Here is a 27,785-nt window from a genome sequence, read left to right on the forward strand (position 1 = left end):
GCTGAAGTGCCCTGGGGACCACATGGCCAGGCCGGAGGGATCACAGAAGGCCACGGGGAGTTGGGGGGGGGGGGTGCACCAGGAGGCCACGAGGACCGCTCCTGGGCACTTCCTAAGCCACAAGGTCACAAGGCCTCAGAGGTAGCAGAGCCCAGCCGACCCGCATCCGCAGGACCGGTGTCCCCTCCGCCTCAGGGACGGCCCGGGCTAGAGCTCAGGGTGAGGGACCGCACGGACTGCCCCCCCTATTGGAGGTCGAGGCCGGGGCACCGGGAGCGGCGGGGGAGGGGCCGAAATGCCGCCGCACCTGGAGTCTGAACCTCGCGGCCACCCCTCCACCTGCGCGAGGTTCCCGCCCGAGCTCTTGGCCTCCTTCCCTGGGAATCTGCCGAGTCCGGCCGGGCGGCCGCCGGAGCGCGGAGGCGGGAGGCTGGGGCCCGGGGGAGCAGGGGCAGGGGCGCGGGCCCAGGACACCGTATCTGCACCCCATCCCCACCCGGCGCCGTGAGCGGCATCTCCCCAGGCGCTAGGCCCCCGTGCAGGGCCAAGCACCTGCTGCGTACCCTCCCTGCGGGCCTCGGCGACTGCCGTATGCGCGCCGCGGAGCAAAGACGCACCTCCGAGGCAGGGCGCTTGTCCACTAGGGGGAGCTGCGGGACCAAACCCGATTTACTTCCGACGCCCGCCGGGCCCCGGGCCCCAGCTCACGCCCGCCGTAGGCGCCCCCCACCCCCACTCCTGCTGTCCTCTCTCAGCCCCCCTCCAACCACGCTTCACCTCACCGAGTCACTGAGTGCCTCCGGCAGCGCTGATCCACCGGTCCGCCCTCCTTCCGCCCAGAGGCTCCCTGTCCCTCGGCCCCTAGCACCGCCCCCCCCCCCCCGCCCACCCCGGGGCCCCTGGGACGCAGGCCCCAGTCTCCGTTCAGTCCTCGCTCACGCCCCGTGACCTCATCCGTGACTCTAGACATCCCGCCGTGCCAAGGACGCCCACGCGTCCTGCAGGACACAGCCCCTGCTCTCCCAGCCTCTTCTTGGTTGACCCCCAGACGTGTCCCCCCACACCCATCCGGAAGTGACCTCTGGACCTGCCCTCCCCACTCCCACCCTCCCGCAGCAAATGGGCACCTCCCTTCCAGGCAGCTCCGGCCAAGCTCCCGCCTCACCTCTTCCCGACGGGGCTCCTGCGGGAGCCTATACGCTCCACTCCCCGACAGCTGCGCGCCCCCTCCCCACCTCCACCCTGCAGGGCCGCACAACGCCGGTCCCCCCGCAGGAGGCGGCTGCCTCTTCGCCGCTTTCCTGCCCCCACAGCAGCCAGGGGTGGCTTCTCCCAAACTAGGGCACGACTCCCACCGCCCTGGCCTCCACCCCTTGGCCCCTCTCTGACCTCCTCCCCCCACCCCCTGCCCTCCCGACTGTCCCTTTTTCTCTCATTCTAGCCTCCGGGGCTCTGCACGCGCTGTTTCCTCTGCCTGGGCTGCCCCCTCCTCCTGGTGATCACCTCTTGGGCGACGGCCTCCCTCCAACCCCACCTGCAGGGGGCCTGGGACACTTCTCTGTGTCCTGAACAAGAGGCAGGATTGCCTGGTTAGCAGGGCTGTTCCCGGCTCCCCCTGCGCATAGTACATGCTCAGTAAACACTGCCTGAACAGATGGCCTTGAGCGGCCCTGCCCTGAGCCCCTCCAGGCTCGTGGGCAGACAGAGCTGGACCGGCACCCCCGTCCCTGTGGTCAGGGCCGGACACCCCACAGCCGGCTTCCAGGAGGGGGGGGCAATCAAGCTGAGCATGGGCTTGCCCAGCGACCAGGGGGGCAGGCCGTTCATCGACCCCTCGGTGGCCCCATCTTCTCGAACCTGTCAGGAAGCCTCATGGGCAACAGCAAGGAGGCAGGGGAGGGGTGAGCCCAGGGCCCCTGCTGCCTCCCTGCGTGGGCTGGGTGAGGGGTCAGTGTGCCCATGCTAAGCTTGGAAAGGCGGGGGTGATGAGGAGCCCTAGGGGGACCCTGTCCTTGCCAGTCCCCGGAAAGAGCTGAGGTCCACTTGGAAGTGTCTCGGTGAGGAACTCTGCGGACCCCACTGTCCGGATGGGAAAATAAGTCATGGGGCGGGGGCACGCCCCTGCGCGAGAGGGTCTGGTTCCAAATCGCTGCTCAGCCTGGGAGGGCGGAAGGCAGGGTGGGGCACGTCCTCTGGTGACAGCAGTGCCCGGGAATGCTCCTGGAGGGGCTGGAAGGGGGCTCTCCGCCCCCCACGCCCGGCCCCTCGAGCTGAGCTTCTCCCAGTGCATTGGGGCCCTGCTCTGGGGTGGCCAGGACCCGGAGTGGGAGCCTCAGGATTGCAACCGGGCGCGCGGGTTCCTCAGTAGGGTAACGTTGAGGGAGGCTTCGGGGGAGGGACCAGGGGAGGGAGGTACTGACCGGGAATGGGGACCCTCGCGGGGACGCGATCTAGGCGTCGGTGGAAACGGGACAGCGTCCCGGACTCCCGGAACCACGGCAGGGCCACCTCGGTTCTCGCACATTCCCGAGCCCTGAGTGCGACGCCTGGAATAGCAGCCCCGGGGTGGGGGGTGGGGGGGGTAGAGGCGGTCGGTTCCCTCACGTCTCCCCCGCCCCGGGGCTTTCCAAGGTCACCGGGATACGGACTCTGGAACACCAGGCCGTGGTCTGAGGCGCCGGCGCCCGCGCGGGGCAGTCCCCTGCCGTAGATCCGCGCCGAGGCGCGCAACCGCCGCGCGAGGGCGCACGGGGCTGCCCCTCCGCCGGACCCCGGCCTGGGCGCGCCCTGGGAGGCCGGGTGGGAGGGGCTGCTCCTGGCTCCCCCCGCCCCTCCCCGCGGGCCCCGCCGCTTCCGCCTGTCCTGCGGCCGCCCGGGGAGCCGGGACGTGCCGCCTGGGCTCTCCGTAGCCGGTAAGTCCCTCTTCCTATCCCCCCACAATCCCGGCCGGCGTCTCCTCCCCGTCCCCGGGCCCGGGCCGGTGAGGGGCTGGCCTGGCAGCGATCCCAGGGTGGGAGAGAGCTCATCCCCGCCCCTTCCTGGGGAAACTGAGGCCTAGAGGTGTGGCTTGCTCCGGGATCACACCTGCAGGCTGGGGCGCGGCCAAAACGGGATGTGTCATGCTCCCCGGGGAGGGTTCTCTGGGGAGCAGAAAAATGGCGCTTCTAGCACCGGGTTTGGACTCCCACCCCAGGGGCTAGCGCTGGGTGTGTGTGGTGCGAGGGGGCTGCGTGTGGAAAGGCCACCCCCCCATCTCAGCTCTCCAAGGCCAGCCCGGACTCGGGGTTCAGAGGGGCACAGATACAGCCGGCTACACAGCTCTGGGCAGAGAAGGGCCCTGCCCAGTGGTCCCCAAGGTTCTCAGCACCCGGGGCCACCATGCGTCCCAGCGCCTGATGCCCCAGGTCCGAATGTCAGCGCCTGAGAACCAGGGAAACTGAGGCTGGAGAGGGTCCAGAGTCCACTGGTACAGGACCAGGGCCCTGGAACTCAGGGCTGGAGAACTCCAGCTGGTTCTTTCAGTCCTTTGGGCACCCTGGCCCTGGCCTGAGAAAGGACTCACGGGGTGGCCGCTTCCCTCCGCCTTTCTCTGGCAATGCCGTGGTCACGAGGAGGGTGTGGATGGCAAGGGACTTCACCCTTTCTCTGACAGATGGGGAAACTGAGGCCCTGGGAGACAAGTCTACCCCTCCAGTCCACTCACCCCCAGAGGCCTCCCTCTTTCCTGCACTACCCTCGTCAGTGGCTCCTTTTCCTCTGCAGGCTGCCCTTGGTGGAGCCCACACCCTCTGCACATGAGGTCACGGGGCACCGGCTGGACTGGGGCCAGGTCAACCCGCCTTGTGACCCCCAATCCAGGGGCTCCCTGCCACCACAGGTCTGGGAGCCGAGGTGGCCCTGGAGGCCCAGGTGCAGCCAGGGGGCTTCTGCCCGGGACTCAGCCCCCGAGCCAGCCCCGCCAGCCGAGCCGCACCTTCTCCGCGGTCCCTCATACAGCGCTGGACTGAGACCAGCTGATCCCCGTTGTACAGATGGGAAAACTGAGGCCTGGGGATGTGGAGTGGCTGGCCCTTGGCCACACAGAAAGGTAGACGCATTGACGGTGGGGAGAGTGGTGATGGGGTCCCGACACTGGAGATTCCCATGCACTGTCCTGGAATGATTCCTTCCGTAATCAGACACAGATTAAGCACTTGCTGTGTGCATGTAATCAGACGACAAACAATAGCAATAAAAGCAGATAATTCTTTGAGCTCTCCCTCCCCCTCACCAGGCTCTGTGCAGCCTGCTTTTCTTATCTGGTCTGACGGACCCCTCAGATTTTCCTGTAACGGGGGCCCTGTTATTACCCCACTTTTCAGAGACAAGAACAGAGGCCCAGAGAGGTTAAATGACTGCCCCGAATCACACAGCCAGTGGGCACAGAGCTGGGGTTCCGACCCCGGCCTGCTGGCGCCCCCACTGCCGCGCCCTCTCTGCTCCCCCACACCCCGCCCCCTCCAGAACCTGCTTCTGCTGTGGACCCTCCTGAACTGTGGTTTAGGGGGCAGTGCCCAGGTAAGGGGGGACACGAGTCCAGGGAGCCAGTGGGCTTGGGGACCTGGCCGGCGGTGTGGGGGCCACTGGCTTCTCTCCAGGCCGATGGTGCCTCTCTCTCCCCAAGTAGGGTCCAGGTGAGTGGACCCCCTGGGGTTCCTGGAGTCGCTGTTCCAGCTCTTGTGGGCGGGGTGTCTCTGTGCGCAGCCGCCGCTGCATCTGGTGAGCGCAGAAAGCTGGGGCTTAGCAGGGTGGGGTGGGAGGGGGGTGCCTGCCCCTCCTCTCCCGCCAGCCCGCCCCACTGCTGGCCGCACCCTCTGCCTGCCCACACATGCTGTGCCTTCTAATCCCACTGATCCGGCTGGAATGTGGGTGGGGGCGGCCGGGCCCAAGGGTGGGCAGGCCAGCTCTGGAAAGAGGGTTACTGGGGGTCCCGACCACACTCTGGCCACCTTGTTCCTTGTAGGCTTCCCGGGTTAGACACATGCTGGGGAGACACCCATGAGTACCGCCACTGCCATTTGCCGGTAAGTTCTGTCTGCCTCCGGGGCCCTCGGGTGCGCCTTGAAGACCTCCTGCTTCCCCACTCGTGCCCCCCAAATACACCTGCCGCCCTGCCAGGCTCTCTGGGCTCCCCTGGGGCTCTCCCAGCCTCGGACCTCCCCATCTTTGTCCTCAGGACTGTCCCCCAGGGGCCATTCCATTCCGAGACCTCCAGTGTGCCCTCTACAATGGCCACCCCGTCCTAGGCACCCAGAAGACTTACCAGTGGGTGCCCTTCTACGGTGGTGAGTAGCCTTGCCTCCTGTTGGTCCACAGGAGGCAGGGAGAAGGGGCTGCTGAGAAAGAAAGACGACCGGAGGATTGCAAGAGAACATCAGCACTGGGGCTTTGAAGGATGCATAGGAGTTGAAGTGGAGGGGAAAGCAGGTGTGAGGTATGAAGCAGCAGGGTTCGTTCTGCACGGGGTTGAACACAGCCTGAGGATTTGCGTGGAGCCATATCCAGAGGCCAACAGTTCTCAAACTTACCCCGGTGGCAGGAATTGTCGCCACATGTAGCTGAAAATAGCAAGTTATGTAACTGTGTGCCCGGGGCAGTGTGCCTCCGCATTTAAGGGAAACAGACAGCTTTAGACACCATAGTGGAAGCAGATACAGATAAGAAAAGCTGACAATGGAGAAGATTCCATCGGTCAGCCTCGTGGGTGTTTTGGTTTTTTGTGTGTTTTTCCCCCCCTAAGAATTAGAGGAAATTTGCCATGATCGGCCCCCCCCCCCCCAGAGGCCCTCCAAGGCCAGCTTGGGCTCTGTGCCAGGCAGGGTCTGCCAGCCAGGCTCAGAGAAGTGGGAGCCAGGAGGAGCACGGATCCCTGCGGCTGTGAGCTTGAGCCTGTGACCAGACTGTCCACTGTGCCCCACTGCCAGGCAGCCAGGAAACTGAGTCCGGGGGAGGGCCAGTGACACACGCAGCTGCTCCGCATTCAGTCAGTACTGAATACTCCTTTTTAAAAATTCTTTTTCTCCCAATGTTTATTTATTTTTGAGAGAGAGAGAGAGGAAGGGGCAGAGAGAGGGGGGGACGGAGGATTCAAAGCCAGCTCTGTGCCCACCGCAGAGAGCCCAGTGCAGGGCCCGAACTCGCAAACTGTGAGATCATGACCTGAGCCGGACACAGACACGTAACTGACTGAGCCACCCAGGTGCTCCAGCACTGGGCACTTTTTATTGGGCACATGCGGGGTGCAGGGCCCGTGTGCTGAGTGACTTCTGCCCGCTGCCATACCCCCGAGCCTGGAACGGTGTCGGGAAAGTAGTAGGTGCTCTGTGAACGTTTGCAGGACGAAAGTATGAACAATGGGCTCCCTAATGTTAGGGCTTGACAGGAATGCATGCATGCGTCGGCCCCGGGTACTTGCCCGGGTACTTGCCTGGGAGGGTCTGGGAGCTGAAGGCAGACGCCACCTAAGTTTCAATCCTGGCTCTAACCAAAGCCTCCAAGTGTGGCTTTGGCTGAGTCCCTGGGCCGCACATGCCTGAGGGGGAGGAGGCCAGAAGCCCCGACAGGCGTCCTGGACTGGCCCAACAATTCCTTCTGTCCCCAGCGCCCAACCAGTGCGACCTTCACTGCCTGGCCGAGGGGCACGCCTTCTACCACACCTTCGGCCGCGTCCTGGACGGCACCCCTTGCAGCCCCGGGGCCCAGGGGCTCTGCGTGGCCGGCCGCTGCCTCGTGAGGCCTCGCCGGGCCCCGCCCCCCGTCCACCTCACATCCAGGCCCTGGCCACGGACCCCACTCCTTTCTCTCCCGGGTCCCGCCCCCTTCTCCAAGCCCCGCCCCCAGGACCGCACCCCCCCCCCCCCCCCGCCCCGTGTCCCGCCCATGCCAGGCTCCACTCCGCCCCTTTCCCCTTAGGCCCCCCCCCCGGCCCCGCCTCCTAGGGCTGTCCCCAGGCCAGGGGCTGTCCGCGAAGCCGCGCTCGTCCTCCCCGCCCCTGTAGAGCGCCGGCTGTGACGGTTTGCTGGGCTCGGACGCCCGCGAAGATCACTGCGGCCGCTGCGGCGGCGCCAACGAGTCGTGCCTTTTCGTGCAGCGCGTGTTCCGTGACTCCGGTGACCGCCCTCCCCGTCGTACCCGCTTGCCCAGAGCGGGCCCTTTAACGAGCCTCGGGCCCGGAAGCGAAATCCCGAGCTGATTGGGCAGCCCGTGGCCCAGCCCCCTCCCTCTCTTCATTCTGACTGGTTACTGTCAGATGGCCCCGCCCTTCCCGGAACAGATGGGGTTTTAACTCTTTCCCAGCTGCACTTAAGAGAGAATAATCTTACCTCCAAAAGTTTACCGAGCGTTGTGGAGGTGCCAGGACCCTGGCTAACCTGCTTACCGCAGTATCTCATTTAATCCTCAACTCATCCCTCAAGTACCCTCCCACTCGCGCCCAACGCCCTCCTTTCCTTCCGCCCAGGTGCCTTCGCTGGGTACTGGAACGTGACCTTGATCCCCGAGGGCGCCAGACACATCCGCGTGGCCCACCGGAGCCGCAACCACCTGGGTATCGCAGGGCCCGAAGGGGGAGGCGTCTTGCTGGCCGCCTCGGATACAGCCGGGGAGGCTGCGGCTGCGGCTGGGGGGGGAAGGGGTGCGGGAGGCGGAACGGGCCGTTCCCGGAGCCCGGGCTGACCTTTCCCTTGCAGCGCTGATAGGGGTCGACGGGCGCTACGTGCTCAACGGGAACTGGGCGGTCAGCCCACCGGGGACCTACGAGGCGGCGGGCACCCGTGTGGTCTACACCCGCGCTGCGGGGCCAGAGGAGACGCTGCGCGCGGCTGGGCCCACCTCCCAAGACCTGCTCCTGCAGGTGCGGCCCAGGCTCTGCGGGGGCAGCTGGGAGATGGAGGGGGCGCTTGGCTACTGGATGGGGGCGGGGGGACGGGGGCCAGAGGGGGGAAGCTGGGCCATCGGGTCCGAGTGCGGCTCCCTCGGCGTGACACCCCTTCAGGTCCTCCTGCAGGAGCCCAACCCCGGCATCGAGTTCGAGTTCTGGCTCCCTCGGGAGCGCTACGGCCCCTTCCAGGCGCAGGCGCAGGCCCCGGGCTGGTCCCTGCGGCAGCCGCAGCCTCGGGAGGTGGAACCACAGCCCGCTGAAGCCCCCGCGGCCCCAGCCGCCGTTTTCCCGAGGACCCCGCCCCCCGCCCCAGGTGAGGTGGGGACGGCCCGGTGGGAGCTAGCAGGGAGCTGAGGTCCGTGCCCCTCACCGTGCGCCCCCCACAGACCCCTGCTCCCCGTGCCCAGACACTCGAGGTCGCGCGCACCGGCTGCTCCACTATTGCGGCGGCGACTTCGGTGAGAGACTCCTGACCCCAACCGTTACCTGACTCCTGGTTGACCTGAACTTCAGCCCTGTCCTGCTGACCTCTGACGGCGATCTGACCTTACCCTTGACTCCTTGACCTGACTCCGACTTGACTCCTTCTGCCCCTAATGGGACTCCTTGATCTGACCCTTTGCCCTCATCTGAACTTGGACCCCTCCTTGATCCCAGGCCCCTCTCCACAGTCCCCAGGGACCCCCAGTGCTCCATCTGGCCCCGGTTCCTTTCTCTGGCAATGGGGTGCACCTGGGGGAGGGGGGTGCCCAGGGTGGAGTGTCCAGTCGGCCTCAGCAAAGTCCTGCCCACAGTGTTCAGGGCCCGAGTGCTGAGCCGCCTCCAACAGGCCCAGGAGACGCGCTATGAGGTTCGCGTGCAGCTCATCTATAAGAACCGCTCGCCACTGCGGGCCCTGGAGTACGTGTGGGCCCTGGGTCGCTGCCCCTGCCCGCGGCTGGACCTCCATCGCGAGTACCTGCTGGCCGTCCAGCGCCTCATCAGCCCTGACGGCACTCAGGACCGGCTGCTGCTGCCCCACGCTGGCTACGCCCGAGCGTGGAGCCCTGCCGAGGACAGCCGCGTGCGCCTGGCTGCCCGACACTGCCCCGCCTGAGCCGCGGGACCGGGCCCCCGCCACCTACCGCAACAGAGGCGCGCCTGACCGGGCTCAAACTCAGCGTATTTCCCGTCTTGCCCCGGCTTCCAGTGGCTTCCCGCCTACTACACATGTTTAGCTGTCCCTGCACACAGTCAGATCCACTGTCATGAGCAGGAGGCACTGGTGAGGGAGGACACACTGAAGAGACGCTCTCATTTCCTCTCTCACTCTGGCTGCCAGGAAGCTCATAGATGATTTATACTTAGAAACTTTGTGTCTGCTTTTATTTGCTTTGCCCCATGCTCACTTTCGTAGAGACACTGTCACAAACGGGCATGGCCCAAAGGAAGGCTGCCCAACAAGACCTTGGAATAGAGCAGTTTCCCCTCTTGCCCTGGTTACCAGGACGTTCACTGCTGTTTAACTCCCTGACACTCTGTGCTCTCTCTTCTCACTGACACACGTACGCCTCATGTGTTCAGAGACACTGTCTCCAACAGACATGCTCCCTAGAAGACACGCCTACCCAGGTACTGGAAGGTACCCATTTCCCCTTTTGCCCCGGCCACCAGGAAGTTCGGAGATAATCTTGAGCGCCTCAGCAAGTCTGGCTGGGTCTTTCTTTCTTTCCTTTCCTTTTTTTCCTTTTCTCCTCCTTCGTCCCTTCCTTCCTTCCTTCCTTCCTTCCTTCCTTCCTTCCTTCCTTCCGATATTATTTTTAAAATAATGTCTACGCCCGATGTGGGGCCCGAACCCACAACCCGGAGACCTAGAATCACATCCTCCCCCGACTGAGCTGGCCAGATGCCCCTGGCTGGGTTTCTTTCGGACAACACTGCCCTCCATCCCTGTTTCTCCCTATTTAATCTTTGCGAGCACTTTTACGACAAGGACACCCCAGTGGCACATACGCGGCTGCAGAAATTCCAGGATGTGCTGGGAGTCAGACCCACGGTCACGCTGTCACGGTGTGTGCACACACTCTCACGTGCACCCCAGCCCTCCTCCTCCTCCTGGTCCAGTGCCCCCTCCCCACGCCCCCTGAGGGCCACACTGCCATCTCATGGCACCCAGGGCCCAGGTCCCTGTCCTCCTGTGTTCTCCTGGATATGTTCTACTCATCAGTCTTCTGGGGCCAGGAGGGCAGACCTAGGCCAAGTGTGAATTGGAGGTACCTGGAGGGTGTCACCCAACAAACCTTCTCGGGGCACTCTGGAAGGGCCACCCTTTACCTTCTCTCCCTGGATGGGACAGTCTGGTCTTCTGTACCGTCCGTGGTTGTGTTTTCCTTTAGGACACAGGACGCTCAACTGTGGGTCTCAGGCTCAGTGCCTGACCTTGCAGGTGACCTGTGGCCGGACCCTGCCCCTCCCTGGGCCTCAGTTTCCCTATCTGCGAGTATCATTTCAGCCCCTCGCAGCTCTGAGCATGGGAACCGCATCCCTCGGACTCCTTCCCCTGCCTCTGGGTCCCAGACCTGGCCCCGTCCCCGCGGCAAGTACTGAAGCTGGGCCCCCCCTGGGCCCCCCTTCCCCGTGTTAAACGGGGCACAGCGCTGGAGGGTGGTGTGGGGCCTGGGCGCCCCCTGGTGGTAGGACGGGAAAGGAAGGGACGCTAGGCACCTGGTGATGCCTGCACCCAGAGGGCCCCTGCCTCTCTCCTGGGTGCTAGCCTTCCTCAGCAACACCTCTCCCCACACTCTGGCTTCCTGACACTGGCACCTACGCCCAAGGCCCCTCTGTGCCCGTCAGGGCTGCCCGAGGTTGTCCCTGCACCTCTGCCACTGAGTGGGCTATGTTGGGGACTGGGGGGGGGGGGGGGGGTGGTGTCCACGGGGCAGCCCTGCCCGAGCTCCCGGACCGGCTGGCCCAGCCGGTGGAGGAGAGACCAGTGCGGGATGCGCCCTGGCAGACAGGACCCCTGAGTGGCACCCTGCTCCGTGAGGCAACATTGTTTCCAGGGTCGATCACGTACCAGTCGCCCCGGACGGTCCCTTGATGTCCTGATTTGCTCTTTCGCTTTAAAAGAAACACAAGGGGGCGCCTGGGGGGCTCAGTCGGTTGAGCGTCCGACTTCGGCTCGGGTCACGATCTCACGTCCGTGAGTTCGAGCCCCGCGTCGGGCTCTGGGCTGACGGCTCAGAGCCTGGATCCTGCTTCCGATTCTGTGTCTCCCTCTCTCTCTGCCCCTCCCCCGTTCATGCTCTGTCTCTCTCTGTCTCAAAAATAAATAAAAAACATTAAAAAAATTTAAAAGAAACACGAGGGGGGGCGCCTGGGGGGCTCAGTCGGTTGAGCATCTGACTTCGGCTCAGTTCATGATCTCACGTCCGTGAGTTCGAGCCCCGCGTCGGGCTCTGTGCTGACCGCTCGGGGACTGGAGCCTGCTTCGGGTTCTGTGTCTCCCCCTCTCTCTGACCCTCCCGTGTTCATGTTCTGTCTCTCTCTGTCTCAAAAAAAAAAAACATTTAAAAAATTAAAATAAAATGAAATAAAACAAACACTTGAACACTTAAGAGAGAAAAGACGCCGCTGGAATTGTACAGATGTTCAAATCCCGCGCACGAACACGCACTCCAGGTGGTCAGAGAATGACAGAAACGGGGTGACCCCAGGGCTGTGTCGTCCTCTCGGTCTCAGTTTTTAGCAGTCCCTGTGTCCCCATGGGGATACACAGTGCCCATGTGGTCGCCGGAAGGGACCACGAGCGAGGACGGTCAGACTTCCCTGCAGCGAGCTCCCTTGGCCGCGACAGGTGGGTCATCACTGGGGCTTCTCTGAACCCACAGGGTTTGTTAAAGGGTAAAGAACACAAATGCGAGTTCGAAGCTTGCGTCCCGTCCGTAACATAGCGATTCCGGCAACGATGGTTTCCTTCGCCCCCTGAAGTTTTCCCCATGACACCGCAGAACGCTGGCTCTGGGGTCCTGATGCTTTTCTTACTATGTTTAATTCTCTGCGGCCAGCACCCCCCTAATGCCTGCCCCGGGCCCGCCTACTCTCTCTGATCCTGAGCCAGGGTTAACCCACGGAGGGCCTGGGCCCCCACCGCTGCTGAGAGCCCCGGGCCGTCCTACAGCCCACAGGGTTACATGCGGGTCACAGGGGGCACTGGCGGGACCACTTTGGGGTACAGCTTGGCCACGTCTGCTCCAGATGAACGTATGCACACAGTGACAGGCTGAATCCTAGTCTCCGGAACCTGTGACCAGGACCTTGTTTGGCAAAAGGGCCTTTTCAGACGTAACTAAGAGTCTGAAGACGAGATCATCCTGGATTACCAAGGTGAGCCCTAAACCCAGTGACAAGTGTCTTTGTTAGACGGAGACAGAGGAGACAGCCACATGGCCACAGAGGCAGGCACTGGAGGGACGCGGCCACGAGCCCAGGGACGCCTGGGGCCTCCAGGAGTTGGGACAGGTGGACAGTTGCCCTGGAGCCTGCCGAGGGAGGAGCTTGGTCCTGCCACACCCTGACCTCCGCTTCCAGAATGTGGGAGAATGAACGTCTGTGATTTTAAGCCTCCCAGCGTGCTCGTGGCTCTTTCCAGCCACCCCACGACACTCAGAAATGCTCGCCCTGCACTCTCTGACCGGTGTGCGCCCTGAGGAAACCAGAGCTCTGCTCACCGAAGACCGGTTCTAGAACGTTCCTGGCAGCTTGAGTCACAGTAACCACAAGCTGGAGACCACTCCATCGACGGTGGATGGTGCGCACGAGCCAAATGAATCCTGTCCACCAGCCCCAGACACTACCGTGTGAGCGACCCCTCCAGTGACGCGGTGCGTCTGATGGACACGGCTCTGAGCCGGACAGGGAAGGACGTGGCCACTGCCGGGTGGCTGGGAGGGGCCATGTTGTCCCCGAGTCACTGCTGACACTCTTCCGTATGTTTAAGTGAGAAACAAAACAAGTCCAAGGGACTAGATGTCATTGTTCCCACGTGGTGAGCTGACCCTGGGTGGGCCGGGGACCATCTTTTGGAGGGATGCTTCTAGAGCCCATTGTGCTGTCCCCCTTGGATGGCGGGGGACAGTGCTAGGTGCAGAGAGCCCGGTACCGCCACCCTTTCCCCGGACTACGGCCACCCCACGTTGTTCAGACAGTGGGGCCAGTGAAAAGCAGATTCCCATTCCCTGTCCCCAAAACCCGTGTGGATCTCTCAGCAGGGCGGGGGACTCATTAATGATTACCCTCGATCCCAGCGAAGCCTGCGTCCCCAAGCAAAACCCAAAGTCCTCACCATGCCTTCCGGGTGTCCGTGTGCTCAGGCTCACCCCAGACTCCCCTCCCTTCTCCCCCTCATTCAGCTCCATCCACGCTGACCACCCCACTCTTCCTCTAGCCCGCCAGGCACAGTCCTACCTCAGGACCTTTGTACGTGCTCTTCTCTCTGCCCGGATCACTTTTGCCCTGGCTTTCGCAAGACTCGTGCCTCTGACCTGACTTTCCTATCTCCTTCATGCCTCTACTCAAATGTCACTCCCGCAGACAGGTCCTTCTCTGACTGTTCCTGATATTGTTGCCGCCACCCCCCACCTCCCCACTGCATGTTTCCCCGGAACGTTCACCTCCCTCTGACATCCTTGTTTATCATGCTGATCATCGCCTCCACAAATCCTCAGGAGCAGAGATTTCTTCTCTCTCTGGGCCATCACTCTTCCCTTGACTGTTGGAACAGTGCCTGGCATACAGTGGGTGCTCAATAGTTGCTGAATGATCAAACGAGTGAATCGGACCCCTCGCTCGCCAGCGGCCACCACCAGCTGCGGACAAGCTGGGACTGCTGGGGCAGGGAGAGGGATTGTGGGACACGGCACAGACACCTCAAGTGTGTCCACATCGTCTGATGGCCCTGGGGCAGCATCACCCCCAGCGGAGAACCACGGAGGTATAAGCCTTGTGAGCATCTGCCTCGTTCATCCTGACGCTCCTCCGTGTTTCCCCCAGGGCTGTGACCAACTGGGATCTTGGAGAAGCAGGTCCTGGGTGAGGGGCTGACCGAGCTGGACGCTGCGGGGCCCCGGGGCCTTCCTAGTGTGTCTGCAGATGCCTGGCTGGGGACTTGCCTTTGGATGGGACGAGCCATGAGCTTACAGCCCCCTCTCGGGTGGGGCTGAGACTCTGGAGGAGACACAGGTGACACCCCGCCTGCCTTGGGCCAGAACTCCAGGCTGCACTTCCTGCTCAGGGTCGGGTCTCCCAGCCGAGACCAGCTCCTTGCTCAGCGGCCCCCCCCCCCCCCAGCTTGGGGGTGTTCTATTGTTTTGAAGACGCCGTGGGATTGAGTTTGCCCTTTCTTAGACTCTTCGCGTCTCTATCCACACAACGGGCTGGGCACCTTCCTTCCTTCCTTGTGCCTCTGCCTGATTTTACGATCAGGGTCATGTTGGTGTCGAAAAAGAAACCGACTAGGGGCGCTGGGCGGGGCTCAGCCGGTTAAGCATCCAGCTCTCGGTTTCAGCTCAGGTCATGATTTCAGGGATCGTGAGTTCAAGCCACGGGTCAGGCTCTGCGCTGGCAGCGGGGAGCCTGCTTGGGATTCTCTCTCTCAGAAGAAGTAAACTTTAAAAAAAAAAAAAAGAAAGAAAGAAACCAACTAAAGACAAAACGAGACAGGAGAGGAGCCACGGGCTGTAGGAGGCCCTGCGGGCGACACCCTCTGTCTCCCCCCAGTCTCCGGCCCCCCCACCTTGCCTGGAGGCGCCCTGTGGTCCCGGGCCAGGTGCTGCTGGCAGGGGGCGCGGGCCGGAGGGGAGGACCACTGCCCCCCCCCCCCCCCCCCGCCCACCCCCGGTGGGACGGGGGCAGGGAAAGCCTCAGGCGTGTCTGTGACACTGGCCCCCAGGGCTCCTTCCTCCCCCCATCGCACACCCCACCCTCTTCCGTCCTCTCCCCAGGACCCCCTCCCAAATAAAGGACTCAGATGCCAATTCTCTCTCGAGCTCTCCTCTGTGATCCTTCTCAGCCCCGTGGCAAGACCTCAGGCAGGCGGGGGCGCCTCTCCGGGCCTCAGTCTCCTCGTCTGCGAAGCGGGGCACACGGCGCCGGCTCCGGATCAGGAGACGCCGGCCAGGGGCTCCCCCACCCCCGAGGACACGGCCAGACGGGTCGTCGGATGAGCTTTATTGAGCCCCCCTAGCAGGCCAGATGCCTCAGCCGCCAGCAGTGCTGCCGACAGCGGAGCCCGTGTCTGAGGTGCGGCCAGCTGCACGTGACCTCCGTGGTGGACTCGGACGTGTACTCGGCCGAGGACCCGCACGGGCAGGGGGCCGGCAGCTGGGGCGCCGAGGTGCTGCTGGTGGGCGGTGGGCTGCCCTTGGAGGCCTGGGGGGCCGGCTCCCCCGGCCCATCCGAGGTCTTCTCGGGGGGCTGCGCCACGGGGGGGCCCCGGCTGGGGGAGGTGCTGGTGCGCTGCTTGGGGCCCGCAGGCTGGGGGGCCGGCTGGGGTTGGCCCGAGGAGGTGACAGATGACTGGGGGCGCGGCTGGCCGGAGGAGCTCACTCGTGCCCGGAGCCGAAGCCGGTTCTGAGACTTGGAGGGCAGCCGGGAGCCGCCGGCCGGGGGGTCCGGCGGGGACTGGCCCGAGGTGGTCTGGGAGGCGCTCCCGGGGAGCGGCTTGCTCGGGGAGGCGGGGCTGGCGGGGGGCTCCCCTGAGGCGTCGGTCGAGGAGTTCGTGGAGGGCTTGGGGTGTGACGTGCCCCCCAGCTCGCCAGGCGGCAGGTCTGCGTAGCGGCTGGACGAGGGTTTCACTTGTCCTTCTGGGGCTGGGTCACGCTTGCTTGGGCTGCAGAGAGAGGCCGTGGGGGGGGGGGGGGGTGAGGCAGGCCCGGCCCCGGGGCCGCAGGGAGTCGGTCGGGGGCAAGGCAGCCGCCCCCGGCCGGGGCCGGGGCCGTCTTCCCACCCTCCGCGGGGACAGCGCCCGCACACGCAGGCCCTGCCGCCCAGGCCCGGGAGTACGTACGCTCGGCTCCAAGGGCAGCGGCGGGGGTGACGAGAGCCCGGCCGCGGGCCAGGGTCTGCAGGACTGGTTCCCGAAAGCGTAGGAGAGAGAGGCTGACAGTGAGGGGCTGCAGCCACACGGAGGCCAGACAGGGGCCGGGCAGGGGCAGGAGGGAAAGCGGGCAGGGGCAGGCGGGTGGGGGGCACAGACGGACAGGGCCTGCGGCAGACAGACGCCCCTGCACCCTGTGAGCACACACCGTCCCGGGTTATTCCCACTGCCACGTCCAGGGCTCTCCCGCCGAGGTCTCTCACGACGCTGTCCACGGCCTCGTGGTGCTTTAGAAACAGCGGCCGTATCGCGCGATGATACAGCATGTGAGCCCCGTTCCAGGGCCCGGGAACCATGCAGAACAACAGGAAGGCGCACTGCAGGCACAGGGCGGGGGTCATCAAGGCCTGTGCAGGGCGGGCCTCCCCCACCAGATGGACCGCCTCCGTCAGACCCTCCCCCCCGGTGGGGGCGGGGGGCCAGCTCCGCAGAGAAGGGGCCGGGTCTCCCCCTCACACCCCTGGCCTCCCGGGCACCTGCCTGCTCCCGGGGGCCCCCCCAGTCCTGCGTGCGTCCCGGGGGCCACCCACCTTGCCCGCGTAGTAGAAAGGGAACCAGGACAGGAGTAGATCGCTGAAGAACTCGGCCAGCCCGAACAGTCCATACACCACCCAGTAGGTGAGCCACACAGTGTCGTCTTCTTTGCTTGGGCTCTCGATAGCTTTGATTCTGGGGGTGGGGAGGCGCGCAGAGTCAGGGGCTGTCCAGAGCCCCTGACACCCCCTCCCAACGCCCGGACAGCCAGCGGGGCACTCACGAAGCATATGCTGGGTACACAAATCCGATTACATTGCACAGTAGAGACGCCCCGAAGCCGAACAGAAGATACAGGCCTAGCAGGGTGGCGGCTCCTGCGGGAGGAGAGGGTGTGGGCAGGGCGGCGCGCTCCGAGCCGACCCCGGCGCCGGAGGCCTCCTCCTGGCCTGGCAGACCCAGTCTGCCACAGTCGCTGCCCCTACGAGAGACCCCTCCGGGATAGGCCTGCTGCCCCCCGCAGCGCCCTGGTGACGCCTACTATGGCCCTGAGCCCCGTGTCTCCTCGTATGTGCAACCAGTTATCAGTCGGTCCCCCCCCCCACCCCCGCCCGAACTGTGAACTCCCCAAGGGCAGGTGGGGACCTTGGCCCTGATGGGTAGAGTAGTTGCCCAATAAACACGTGTTGAATGAGTCAGCGACCATCTGCAATCATAACTGCCTTACTCTGGGTCCCGAGGGGAGGGCCGGGCACAAACGCCCAGCATTTGAATGCAAACAGTGGGAGAAAAACCTAGAAGTAAGGCTGTTCATTCCTTCATTAAGATGTGATTCCCGGAGGCGCCTGGGCGGCTCAGGTCAAGGTCTCACAGCTCGTGAGTTCGAGCCCCCCCCCCCCGCCGCGTCGGGCTCTGTGCTGACAGCTCGGAGCCTGGAACCTGCTTCGGATTCTGTGTGTCTGTCTTTCTCGCCTCCTCCCCCGCTCAAGCTCTGTCTCTCTCCCTCTCAAAAATAAATGAACATTAAAAAAAAGACGACTTGATTCCCAGTGAGCAGAGAAAGGCAACATCGGTAATCTTTATCTCAATACGGTTTTTCATCCTGGCCACCGCAGACAATCCGGGCCAGAGCATCTTTCGTTGGGGGGCGCCCCGGGAACCGCGGGGGCTGAACAGCATCCCTGGCCCCCACCCATCCGTGCCAGGAGCGCCCCCAGCCGCGACAACCACAGATGTCCCCAGACCTTGTTCCGTACCCCGAGGGGGACAGCATAGCCTCAAGTGGGGGCTGTTGTCTTAGGGGGAGACAGCTGAACGCAGTGGCAACCCCCAGACCCAGGAGAGCCCTCTGCTTTCCACTCACTGCGCGACAGCGAGCAAGTCTTTCTCTCTGCTTGGAGCCTCAGTTTCCCCATCTGTCAATGGGGTGGTAATGACCCTGCCTCCAGGCGGCCTTGGGGGTAGCTAACCCCACTCAACAGAGAGAGCTCCTCTTTTCTACGGGTTTGCTGAGCACCTGCTGGGGGTACAAACACATTCCCAGTGACGGGGCCCGGAGCACACAGTGCTGGGGGAGGTGGGGAGCCAGGAGTGTCAGCTGCTTTGCAAACAGTCCTGGTAAACACTGCCTTCATTAAGTGCGCAGGTCTCTGTGCTTCCCTGCTGTGTCTCACTCACTGGCCAGAACAACAGGGCAGCTGGGAGGAGGGGGGACCAAGGTCACTCAGAGAGCCTCGGGGCTCCTCCCCAGGCGGTTATCTGTAGAGACAGAGGTCACTTGCTTACCAAAGGGCACCCCCTCCCTTCCCTCCACCTGGGTTAGTCTTTATCCCTAGGGTCTGGGGTCAGGACAGGGAGGGGGGCCTCCCCAGTTGGCCCCAGGAGGTCTGGTCACTGCCTCATCTGGGTTTCCTTTGTTACCTGGGCTGGGGATTTGACCATCTGGGGCAGGTGGGGCCCAAGGGGGATGTCACCCCCAATTGCTAGTTGGGGGGAGCAGGTTTCCCAGGGCACCTCTCCCTCAATCCCTATTCCTGCAGCCTCAGCAACGGGAGGATGACCTTGGACATTTGAGGGGGGGCACCATCCCAGAGATCAGCAACAGACAGGGCTCAGGGAGAGGGGTGGGTAGGGAGGGGTGAATGCTCCAGACGGGGGGGGGGGGGGGCAGAGGCAGCCTTCCACAAAGCCCCTGACTCTCTGGGCCTCAGTTTCCCCCCCCCCCCCCCCCGTGCCTCCCAGCTTCCCCGATAGGCCCCTCCCCAGTGCTCTATGACTAAAGCCCTGCCCACGGGTATCAGGGATGTGGAAAGTCAGCAGAGAAGTCAGGGCCTGCTCCCAGGGACAGGTTCCTGGCTAGGCCGACATGGCCTGGGCACTGAAGGCCTGGGGGAGTAAACTGTGGACCTTCCCTGCCTGGCACGGATTCCCCAGCTGGGGGAAAATGGGAGGAAAGTGGACTGCTGGGATCTGCACACAGAAGGTGCTCAGTACATATGTCCCTGTCCTCACCCAACCCCACCCCCCCCACTTCTGGACAAAGTGTTCCTGGAATTCGCTCCAGGGGGCTGCCTGGAAGAGGTGGCATGGGGCCTGGGACATGGAAAAAGAGGGGAGGGAGCGTTTAAGGGGTACTTACTAGACAGTTTGGGAGGGTGGCAGGGGGCATCCAAGGCCACTGAGGAAGAGGAAGAGGAGGGGGACTGGAGGGGTAGCAGTCAGAAGGGCTGGCTCCCTGCTCTATGGCCCCCCAGCCAATATTTGCCCAACCCCACCACAGGGTCAAACAACCCAGCTCAACTAGTTAGGCACAGTGGGCGGAAGCACAGGGTGGGAGAGGGACAGGGCGCGCCCAGGGGAGGTGACTGGTAGGAAAACAATGGGGGGAGGGAATGGGAGTGACCCTTCTCCTCCTGGCGAGGAGCATGGGGGATGGAAAAATCTCTACACTTGCCTCCAGGCTGCTGTTCCTGCGGGACGGGGGTGTGGCAAGACTCCCAGGGCACCGGCCGTCTACCCGCCGCCGCTCTCTCCTCCCCCAGGGTGGACAGAGCGACTGGAAGACCCGGACTTCGGCCTGGAATTCACCCGGGGCCACGACGGAGGGGGCGGCGAACGGTCTCCAGACCTGAGGACTGGAGTGGAGGTACTACTGGGCCGGAGAGAGGGAGTGACACTAGCCAGAGGTCGCAGGGCGGGGGCAGAGGAGGGGCTGCGGGCAGACGCAAAGTCCTGGTCCATGACCCCTCAGGATCTGTCTCACCAGGGGGGTGCTCCCCACCGTCCGAGCCCGGACCCTGCAGAAGACGCCGGCCGGAAGGGGCCAGGCCCGGGACCCCGTTGCCCCAGGGCCTCAGTGTGCCCATCGGCGAAATGGGACAGGAGCCCAGAGCGCCCCGGACTGCTCACCCGTGGCTAAGTACCGCTTGTCGACACCTGTCTTGGCTTCGAGCGCCCTTAGCGCTTCGGTGGCCAAGTTCCTTTGTTCCAGAAAGTGCTCGAAGCGCTGGCGCAGGCCGTCCATGACACCGGCGAGCCGGGGCCTGGCAGCCCAGGCTCGACCGCGGCCCCGCACACCTGCCCCGCAGCGCGCGTGCCGCTTTACCCAGGTGCGAGAAGCCCCGCTCCGCCCCCGAGCTGGTCTCCGCCCCTGCGCTGGCCTCCGCCCCCTGCCCCCCACTCCGGCCAATGGGAGGGCAGGGCGGACAAAGGAGGTGGGGCCTGCCCCTTCTCCCCCGCCGCATGGCCCTCTGGCGGGCCGCGGCCGCCCCAGCTGCGACGCCGGGGGCAGAGGGCGGGGCGCGGAGGCCGAGGGTGCCGATTGGCGGAGCGGAAGCGGGACGTAGCTGATTGGAGGGGTGGGGTCATGGCCGGGGATTATTGGCTGAGCCGTTGCGGGGGTGGAGCTGGGGGAGGAGGAGAGAAGGGTGCCGAGGGGCGGAGCTGACGGGAGAAACTGGAGAAAGACCAGAGCTGATTGGCGAGAACAGAGGAGGGGCGGGGTTGACCTTAAAGGAGCGGGGGACAGACTCTCGGAGGAGGGGGGGATGGGACGGAGCTAAGCTGGGGAGGCGGGACTTACTCAGAAGAACAATTCCGGTTGGGCCGGGTAGGAGGCAGGACTAATTCTAGAGGGAGGGGTGAGCAGGCAAGGGGGCGGGGATAAAGGGGCGGGACAGGGGTAGCAGCCTTGAACACTCTCCTCTAGGTCGGTCGGAAGTTTTGGTCACTGTACAAATGAGGGAGACTGAGGCTCCAGAGGGTTTGGATCTGTGGAAGACCAGGGCGGGGGTGTTCCCCGCCCCCCCTGCCCCGTCTTCGGCCGGATCTTCGCGCTCCTTGAGGTAGGTGGGGGGGGGGGGGTGGCGGGGGAGACAGCCGCAAGGCCCCCTGGGAGTTGACGCCTTTCAGGGGTTGCTATGGCCCCGGGGGCGGGGCGGGCGCTTGGGCCCACTCGGCGGTTTGGCCGGGGGGAGGGGTTTTCGGAGGCCCCGCCCCGGCCCCGCCCCCCCGCCGCCATGCGGCCCGCCTGGACTGCGCTCTGGCTGCGCCTTGCCTTGGCTCTGGGCCTGGCCCTCGTTGGCCCCCTGCCTGTGGGGTGGTCCTCGGCCCGGGTCCCCATCTATGTCAGCAGCTGGGCCGTGAGGGTGTCCCAGGGTTACCGGGAGGCCGAGCGCCTGGCGCGCAAATTCGGCTTCGTCTACCTGGGGCAGGTGGGTGGCACCCGAAGGGACAGGAGGGTCAGGGGCTGGACACCCCTCCGGCAGACGGGAGGGGTACCCAAGATATCAAGGACTCCCAGCTCACCCAGGCCTCGACCAGCTTCAGACTCTGGGACCCCCAGAGGGCACCTGAAGCCCCCAGCGGCGCACCTGGTTGGGGGAGGATGTTGGCCACTGTCCTGGGGACTCCGTCTCGGAGGCAGGTGCCATCGTTGCGGATGCCCCCTCACGTTCCCAGATCTTTCCTGACGGGCAGTACTTCCACCTGCGGCACCGGGGCGTGGTCCAGCAGTCCCTGAGCCCACACTGGGGCCATCGCCTGCGCCTGAAAAAAGACCCCAAGGTGAGCCTGCTCAGCCACTTGTTATCCAAGCCACCTGCCCTCTCTGAGTCTCGGTTTCCACTTGGTCCCCCAGTCTGTACGATGGGGACCATCCGTGGACAGCAACAGGGCACGTGTGCGTGCTGAGCTCTCCTCGGGGCCTTGGCACACTGTCAGCATTTCTTTTTGGCCCCCCCCACCCCCATCTTCTCTCTCACCCTAAAGGTCAGGTTTCGGCAGATAACATTCTAGTTCACGGGATGGAGAGAAGGGAATTGGTCCTTTTTATGACCGGGAGTAGGAATCCTGCCTGAAGTCAGCCGGTGAGGCTGTGAGATGCTCAGAGAGGTGCCAGATTGGGAAAAGGCTTTAGATGCCAAGCTGGGGACTTGAGGCTGAGTTTGGAAACCCTCAGGAGCCAAGATGGGGTTTGGGCTGGGGGCACTGATCAGCATGGAGGCAAGAGGCTTGATAACTTGAAACCCACTGGGAGCACTGGGAACGGGGAGAAGCTGCCAGTTCAAGGTGTGGTTTGCACAAGAGAGGCCAGGGCTTGCCAATGGATTAGACGTGTGGGACAGAGAGAAATTGGGGCCAGCTCCCGAGTCTGGAGCTGGGCACATGCGGAGACAATTGCACCATCACTGGGATGAGAGTGAGGGCACAAGAGCTGGTTCAGGGCGGGGCGGGGCGGGGGGGGGGGGCGGGGAGGGGAGATCAACAAGGAAGAAAGAAGGGCAAAAAGGTCTGAGGAAGACCAACCTGGGGCAGGCAGAATGGCTGTGTGCAAAGGCCCTGGGGTGAGGCAGCCACTATGACTGCAGCAGAGGGAGGCTGGTGGGGGCCAGATAGGCAGGGCTTTGTGGGCCCTGGAGAGGGGGGCAGCATGGGAGGGGCTCTGCAGAGAGTGATGCTACTGTGTCGTAGAGAGGCAGGGGGGCAGGTGGGGAACCAGGGCGGAGGCAGCTATGGCCATCCAGGGATGTCTTACGAGGGGTGGCCGCTACAGGAGAGAGAGGGGCAGATCTTGGGCAGAAGGATCTAGAACAGGGACTGGGGAAGGGATAGGGCTGGGCCTCAAGAGCAGTGGGCCCTGGGGACTGGTGCTAGGGCCTTGGTCCCCTCTGAAGGCAGAGCCCCAGGCACACGGGGACCCCAAAGAGCAGCCTCGGCAAGCACGAGGTCCCGGGCCCCGTCCCGCACCATGACGGACCCGGGACAAGCAGCGGGCGACCCAGACACAACCCCGCTCCAGCCGCGGCCCACACAGAGTCGTCCCCTGGTGGGCCTGGGGGGGAGACCTACGCAGACCCTGGAGGCAGACTCGGGCCCTGCGGCCCGGAATTGGTGGGACAGGCTCAGTGGAGCCGGTCAGGGCCCTGGCAGGTGCGCGGCTGTGAGAGCCGCACCGGCGGGTGGAGGGGTGGAGGGGTGGAGGGCGGGCTGGCTCTGGGGGCCCGGCGCCCTCCTGCACTGCGCGTCTGCCTCCAGGTGCAGTGGTTCGAGCAGCAGACGCTGCGGCGGCGTGTAAAGCGCTCGGTGGTGGTGCCCACGGACCCCTGGTTCTCCAAGCAGTGGTACATGGTGAGCGGGCCGGGCCGGGCGGTGGGGCCGGGCGGGGCCGGAGCCCCGGACCCCAGCCCCTGCCGTGCCCAGAACAACAAGGTGCGGCCGGACCTGAACGTCCTGCAGGTCTGGAGCCAGGGGCTGTCGGGCCGGGGGCATTGTGATCTCTGTCCTGGACGATGGCATCGAGAAGGACCACCCGGACCTCTGGGCCAACTACGTGAGACCGTGGGGGACTGGGGTGGGGGCTGCGCCAGGTCCCGCGGCCTGCCCCCGTCCCTCACGCCCCCGCTCGGCCCCCAGGACCCCCTGGCCAGCTACGACTTCAACGACTACGACCCGGACCCCCAGCCGCGATACACGCCCGGCGACGAGAACCGGTGAGCCGGCGTCCTGCGGGGTGTGTGCGGGCGGCGCCAGTGCCTTGTGGGGAGCCGGGGGGGGGGCTGGGACTGGCCCCCCTCTCTGCCTTGGCGCCAGGCACGGGACCCGCTGTGCCGGGGAAGTGGCCGCAGTCGCCAACAACGGGGTTCTGTGGAGCGGGGCGTCGCCTACAATGCCCGGATCGGAGGTATCGGGGCCCGGCTCCCGCACCCTGGGGACGGAGGGCGGCCCGGACGGCACGGGGCGCCCGGGGATTGCGGGCAGAGTTAGGCGGCTCTGGGGGATGCAGGGCCCGAGCTCAGGTAGGGGGAGAGCTGAGCCCCGCGCAGACGCCCCCGCGCCAGAGGGGGCCTGGGGGGGGGGGGTGGCGGGGCTGACCGCGGAGGCCGGACGCCCACCCCTGCAGGCGTGCGCATGCTGGACGGCACCATCACGGACGTCATCGAGGCCCAGTCGCTGAGCCTGCAGCCGCAGCACATCCACATCTACAGTGCCAGCTGGGGCCCCGAGGACGACGGCCGCACGGTGGACGGCCCGGGCGTCCTCACCCGCGAGGCCTTCAGGCGCGGCGTGACCAAGGTGAGCCCACCCCGGGGGCCCTCGGGGGGGCCCGGGCCGGCCCTGGAGGCCGGCGCGCCCATCCGCTCCCTCGTGCCTGCGTGCAGGGCCGCGGTGGGCTGGGCACCCTCTTCATCTGGGCGTCGGGCAACGGCGGCCTGCACTACGACAACTGCAACTGCGACGGGTACACCAACAGCGTGTACACGCTCTCCGTGGGCAGCACCACCCGCGAGGGCCGCGTGCCCTGGTACAGCGAGGCCTGTGCCTCCACGCTCACCACCACCTACAGCAGCGGCGTGGCCACCGACCCGCAGATCGTGAGTGCCAGGGGGGGGGGGGGGGGGGGGGGGAGGGGGGGGGCCCGGGGGCAGGGGGAGGCCCACCCCTCCGCGCCCGCCTCCCCCTCCCCTCCTCCCCTCCCTCCCCTCCCCCTGTCTCCTTTCCCTTCCTCTCTGTCCGGTCCCACCTTCCCCCCACAACCTTGTTGTCTTCCCCCTTGGCGCCTCCCCTCCCCCACCCCGCCCTGTCCGTCCCCTCCCCCCACCTTCCGTCCCGTCCCCCACTTTCCCCCCTCCCGGGGCTGCCCTGTGGCACCTGGAACACAGAGGGGTCCCAAGACCAGGCCCCAGCGTCCTCACCCCTTCGTCTACCCTCCTGTCTCTCTGGCGGGGCAGGCTCCCCAGCTGTGTGACCCGGGTGGCACCCGGGGCCCCGTTCCTGGAGGTGTCTCTGCAGCACCTTCTTGAATTCTTGATGCATTTTGCACAAAGGCCGGGTCTCCCTGTGCACCGGTCCCCCCCAAGCCCCCGTCTCTGCCCCCAGGTCACCACGGATCTGCACCACCGCTGCACGGACAAACACACGGGCACCTCGGCGTCGGCCCCGCTGGCCGCGGGCATGATCGCCCTGGCTCTGGAGGCCAAGTAGGTGCTGGAGGGGACCCCGCTTACTGCGCTCGCCCCCCCGCCCCCCCCCCCCCCCCGCCTGGCATGGCCCAGCTCACCTACCCTCGCCTGCCCCCAGCCCGTTCTTGACATGGAGGGATATGCAGCACCTGGTGATCCGTGCGTCCAGACCCGCGCAGCTCCAGGCTGAGGACTGGAGGACCAACGGCGTGGGGCGCCAAGGTGAGGCGGGGCGGGGCCGGGCGGAGGGGGGGACGCCACGCCCCCAGGGCGAGTGACCACCGCCCGTCCTCGCAGTGAGCCACCACTATGGCTATGGGCTGCTGGATGCCAGGCTGCTGGTGGACATGGCGCGAACGTGGCTGCCCACACGGCGCCAGCAGAAGTGCGTCATTCAGATCGTACACACCCCCACGTGAGCAGCCCTCCACCGCCACCCCTCCGCTGTGCCCCGCCTGTCCTCTCCCCGCACCCGTCATTGCCGCGGGGGAGGGGGGGTGACAGACGCGTGGGGCCCAGCACCCGTTGCCTCACTTTCCCCATCTGTAAGACGAGAGAGAGGGTGGGCTCCACGACGTGAGCCCAGACCCCGGTGCCGCCGCCCCCCCCCCCCCCCCCCAGCAGGCCCGCAGAAGGGGCGCTCGCAGCCCGCGCCGCCCCCAGCCCCATCCTGCCGCTGACGCAAGTGAGGAGGAACGTGTCGGCCTGCGCCGGCCGAGCCAACCACATCCGCTCGCTGGAGCACGTGCAGGTGCAGCTCTCGCTGTCCTACAGTCGCCCGCGGGGACCTGGAGATCTCGCTCACGAGCCCCATGGGCACCCGCTCCACGCTCGTGGCCATCAGGTGCAGGGGTGGGGTACCTGGCCCCGTGGCAGCCGCTCTGTCCTTCCCCGGGGTGCGGGGCAGTGCGCTGTGGGGTCGGGGGGTGGGGGGGGTCTGCTCAGGCCGGACACCCGGCGCGCTCCCCCCTCGGGAGCCCTGCCAGCAGCCCCTGCTCGGCCCCGCAGACCCCACTGCCCTCGGGGCTGTGAAGCCCCCCCTCCACCCCCCGCCCACCCCTGCCTCCTGCCCCAGACCCTTTGGACGTCAGCGGCCAAGGCTACAACAACTGGATCTTTATGTCCACCCCACTTCTGGGACGAGGACCCGCGGGGCCCGTGGACGCTGGGCCTGGAAAACAAGGGCTACTACTTCAACACGGGTGAGAGCGACACCCAGGCTGGGGCGTCGGGCCCTGGACCGGCCTGGGATCCCCCGCTGCAGAGGGGTCCGGGGTCTCCCCGGGACACTGAGCGGGTATCTTCGGAGAATAGTAGACGCCAGTTACCGGCGCCCGGTGGGCGTCCGGCCTGGGGGCCATCAGCGTCTGGGACTCCGGGGCGGGGGCGGGGCGGGGCGGCCGGGGAGAGGAGCCAGGAGGGCGGACCAGGTGCCGACAGCCTCTCCGCCTTTTTCCCCCGTGCCCCCCGCGACCCCCGCCCAGGGACGCTGCACCGCTACGCGCTGCTGCTGTACGGGACGGCCGAGGACATGACGGCGCGGCCCCCCGGGCCCCCCAGGTGACCAGCAGCGCGTGTGTGCGGCGGGACACAGAGGGGCCGTGCCAGGGTGAGTGCCTGGCGCGGCACGGCCTGCTCGCTGGGGGGGCGGCAGCAGCGGGCAGTGTGCGTGTGCGGCCCGGGGGCGGAGGGCATACGGGGCGGCGGGGCCCTGGCCTCACGCCCCAACGTACGTGTGCCCCGTGCAGAACGCCACGGCCCCGCCCACGTCCTGGGCCACCTCCGCCTCTCCTACTGCCCGCCCAGGTACTTCGGCCACACCCGGCAGGCAGTGACCGCTGGGCCCGGCCGCTCCCGCCCTGCGCGTCTGCTCGAGCTGCCGCACCCTCCTGCTACACCTGCCTCGGCCGCTCCCCGCTCAACTGCACTGCCTGCCCCCCCCCCCCCCCCCCCCCCCCCCCCCCGGCCTCCACGCTGGACGAGCGTCGCGGCTCCTGCTCAGGACCCGTCCCCTCCCAGCGGCCTCCCCCCAGCCCGCCGCAGTCGCCCACCCCGGCCGCCACCCGCGCGCCGAGCTCGGGCCGTGGTACTGGCCCCGCTGGCCGTGGCCTTCGGGAGCCCCTCACTCCGCAGCGTCCTCGCTGTAGGTTGCCCACTGCTGTGCGCGGCCCCCCCCCCCCCCCCCCCCCCCCCCCCGCCACCACCCCAGGTCCAGCTGCTGGCCGGGACCTAGAGACACCTGAGTAGGGGGCAGACGTGTGTCTGTGCAGGCACTGTCATCCTGCTCCTTTGCTCCAGACTGGAACCTGGGCGGGGGGTGCAGGGACCCGCCCCCGGAGGCTCTGGCTAATCACTGAGGGCCCTCAGGCCAGGGGCGGCCTGCTGGAATCCCGAACCCGAAATTGGCAAGTCCGGGTGAAAGAGAGAGAGAGAGAAGGCTAGCTACACGGTTTGGGGTGGGGGCGGGGTGGGATGGGGCAGAGGCTGGGCTGTGACAGCCGTCCCTTCCCCAGCCCCAGAAGTGGGGGGGAGGGGCAAGGGGAACCAATGACAGCATCCAGAGTCTCTGGCACCATGTCAGACCTCGGAGTTTGCAAATAAAGGTTGAAGAGGAGGTGCCAAGTCTGTGGTCTCCTTTGGGGCAGGGGCAGGCCCCCGTCCCCATGGCATGGTTGGGGGTTCCCCCCGCACCCCGCTTGGAAACGGTCTTCTCCTGGAGGACCTTGTGGCCCACAAGGAAAAGGGGCAGCTGGGGCCCGGGCCCCCAGTCTGGTGGGGGTAGGAGTGAAGTGGGGGGTTC

The 27,785-nt window shown here is 65.8% G+C and overlaps 3 protein-coding genes and 1 long non-coding RNA gene across 7 annotated transcripts; 2 read left to right on the forward strand and 2 right to left on the reverse strand.

The window, feature by feature from the left end:
• The first annotated feature begins 2,258 nt into the window (after positions 1-2,258).
• On the forward strand, positions 2,259-9,390 carry ADAMTSL5 (ADAMTS like 5). 3 transcript variants are annotated; one of them, XM_058728513.1, is made up of 14 exons: positions 2,269-2,369; positions 2,632-2,912; positions 3,763-4,087; positions 4,362-4,557; positions 4,667-4,758; positions 5,003-5,063; positions 5,216-5,324; positions 6,641-6,768; positions 7,037-7,148; positions 7,499-7,585; positions 7,728-7,891; positions 8,033-8,231; positions 8,305-8,376; positions 8,713-9,390. In XM_058728513.1, exons 3-14 carry the CDS (start codon positions 4,032-4,034, stop codon positions 9,012-9,014), a joined length of 1,578 nt encoding a protein of 525 aa, XP_058584496.1. In that variant the 5' UTR covers positions 2,269-2,369; positions 2,632-2,912; positions 3,763-4,031; the 3' UTR covers positions 9,015-9,390. The 3 variants fall into 3 exon arrangements, with proteins under 3 accessions (XP_058584497.1, XP_058584498.1, XP_058584496.1); XM_058728514.1 differs by having other exon boundaries at positions 2,259-2,912; positions 8,045-8,231; XM_058728515.1 differs by lacking the exons at positions 6,641-6,768; positions 7,037-7,148 and having other exon boundaries at positions 2,259-2,912.
• On the reverse strand, positions 4,186-5,791 carry LOC131510885 (uncharacterized). The gene is made up of 2 exons (XR_009261224.1): positions 5,303-5,791; positions 4,186-4,755 (listed from the first exon to the last, which is right to left on the reverse strand). It is a non-coding gene; the product is annotated as an uncharacterized LOC131510885 (long non-coding RNA).
• A 6,244-nt stretch (positions 9,391-15,634) lies between the features above and the next one.
• REEP6 (receptor accessory protein 6) lies at positions 15,635-20,171 on the reverse strand. 2 transcript variants are annotated; one of them, XM_058728532.1, is made up of 6 exons: positions 19,935-20,171; positions 16,810-16,903; positions 16,583-16,721; positions 16,201-16,369; positions 15,963-16,025; positions 15,635-15,785 (listed from the first exon to the last, which is right to left on the reverse strand). In XM_058728532.1, the coding sequence occupies exons 1-6, from the start codon at positions 20,047-20,049 to the stop codon at positions 15,748-15,750; spliced, it is 618 nt and encodes a 205-aa protein (XP_058584515.1). In that variant the 5' UTR covers positions 20,050-20,171; the 3' UTR covers positions 15,635-15,747. The 2 variants fall into 2 exon arrangements, with proteins under 2 accessions (XP_058584515.1, XP_058584517.1); XM_058728534.1 differs by lacking the exon at positions 15,963-16,025 and having other exon boundaries at positions 19,935-20,169.
• A 710-nt stretch (positions 20,172-20,881) lies between these two features.
• On the forward strand, positions 20,882-27,727 carry PCSK4 (proprotein convertase subtilisin/kexin type 4). The gene is given in 22 exon segments (XM_058728539.1): positions 20,882-21,238; positions 21,486-21,590; positions 23,061-23,153; positions 23,226-23,288; positions 23,290-23,355; positions 23,439-23,515; positions 23,616-23,676; positions 23,679-23,706; positions 23,926-24,098; positions 24,185-24,397; positions 24,903-25,003; positions 25,104-25,207; positions 25,283-25,400; positions 25,649-25,763; positions 25,765-25,837; positions 26,061-26,113; positions 26,115-26,187; positions 26,470-26,537; positions 26,540-26,594; positions 26,734-26,833; positions 26,835-26,871; positions 26,873-27,727. Coding segments are annotated over 22 exon segments (2,430 nt in total). The 5' UTR covers positions 20,882-20,944; the 3' UTR covers positions 27,233-27,727.
• The last annotated feature ends 58 nt before the right edge of the window (positions 27,728-27,785 follow it).

This window comes from Neofelis nebulosa, chromosome 4, assembly GCF_028018385.1.
Source record: "Neofelis nebulosa isolate mNeoNeb1 chromosome 4, mNeoNeb1.pri, whole genome shotgun sequence".
Classification (NCBI taxonomy): domain Eukaryota; kingdom Metazoa; phylum Chordata; class Mammalia; order Carnivora; family Felidae; genus Neofelis; species Neofelis nebulosa.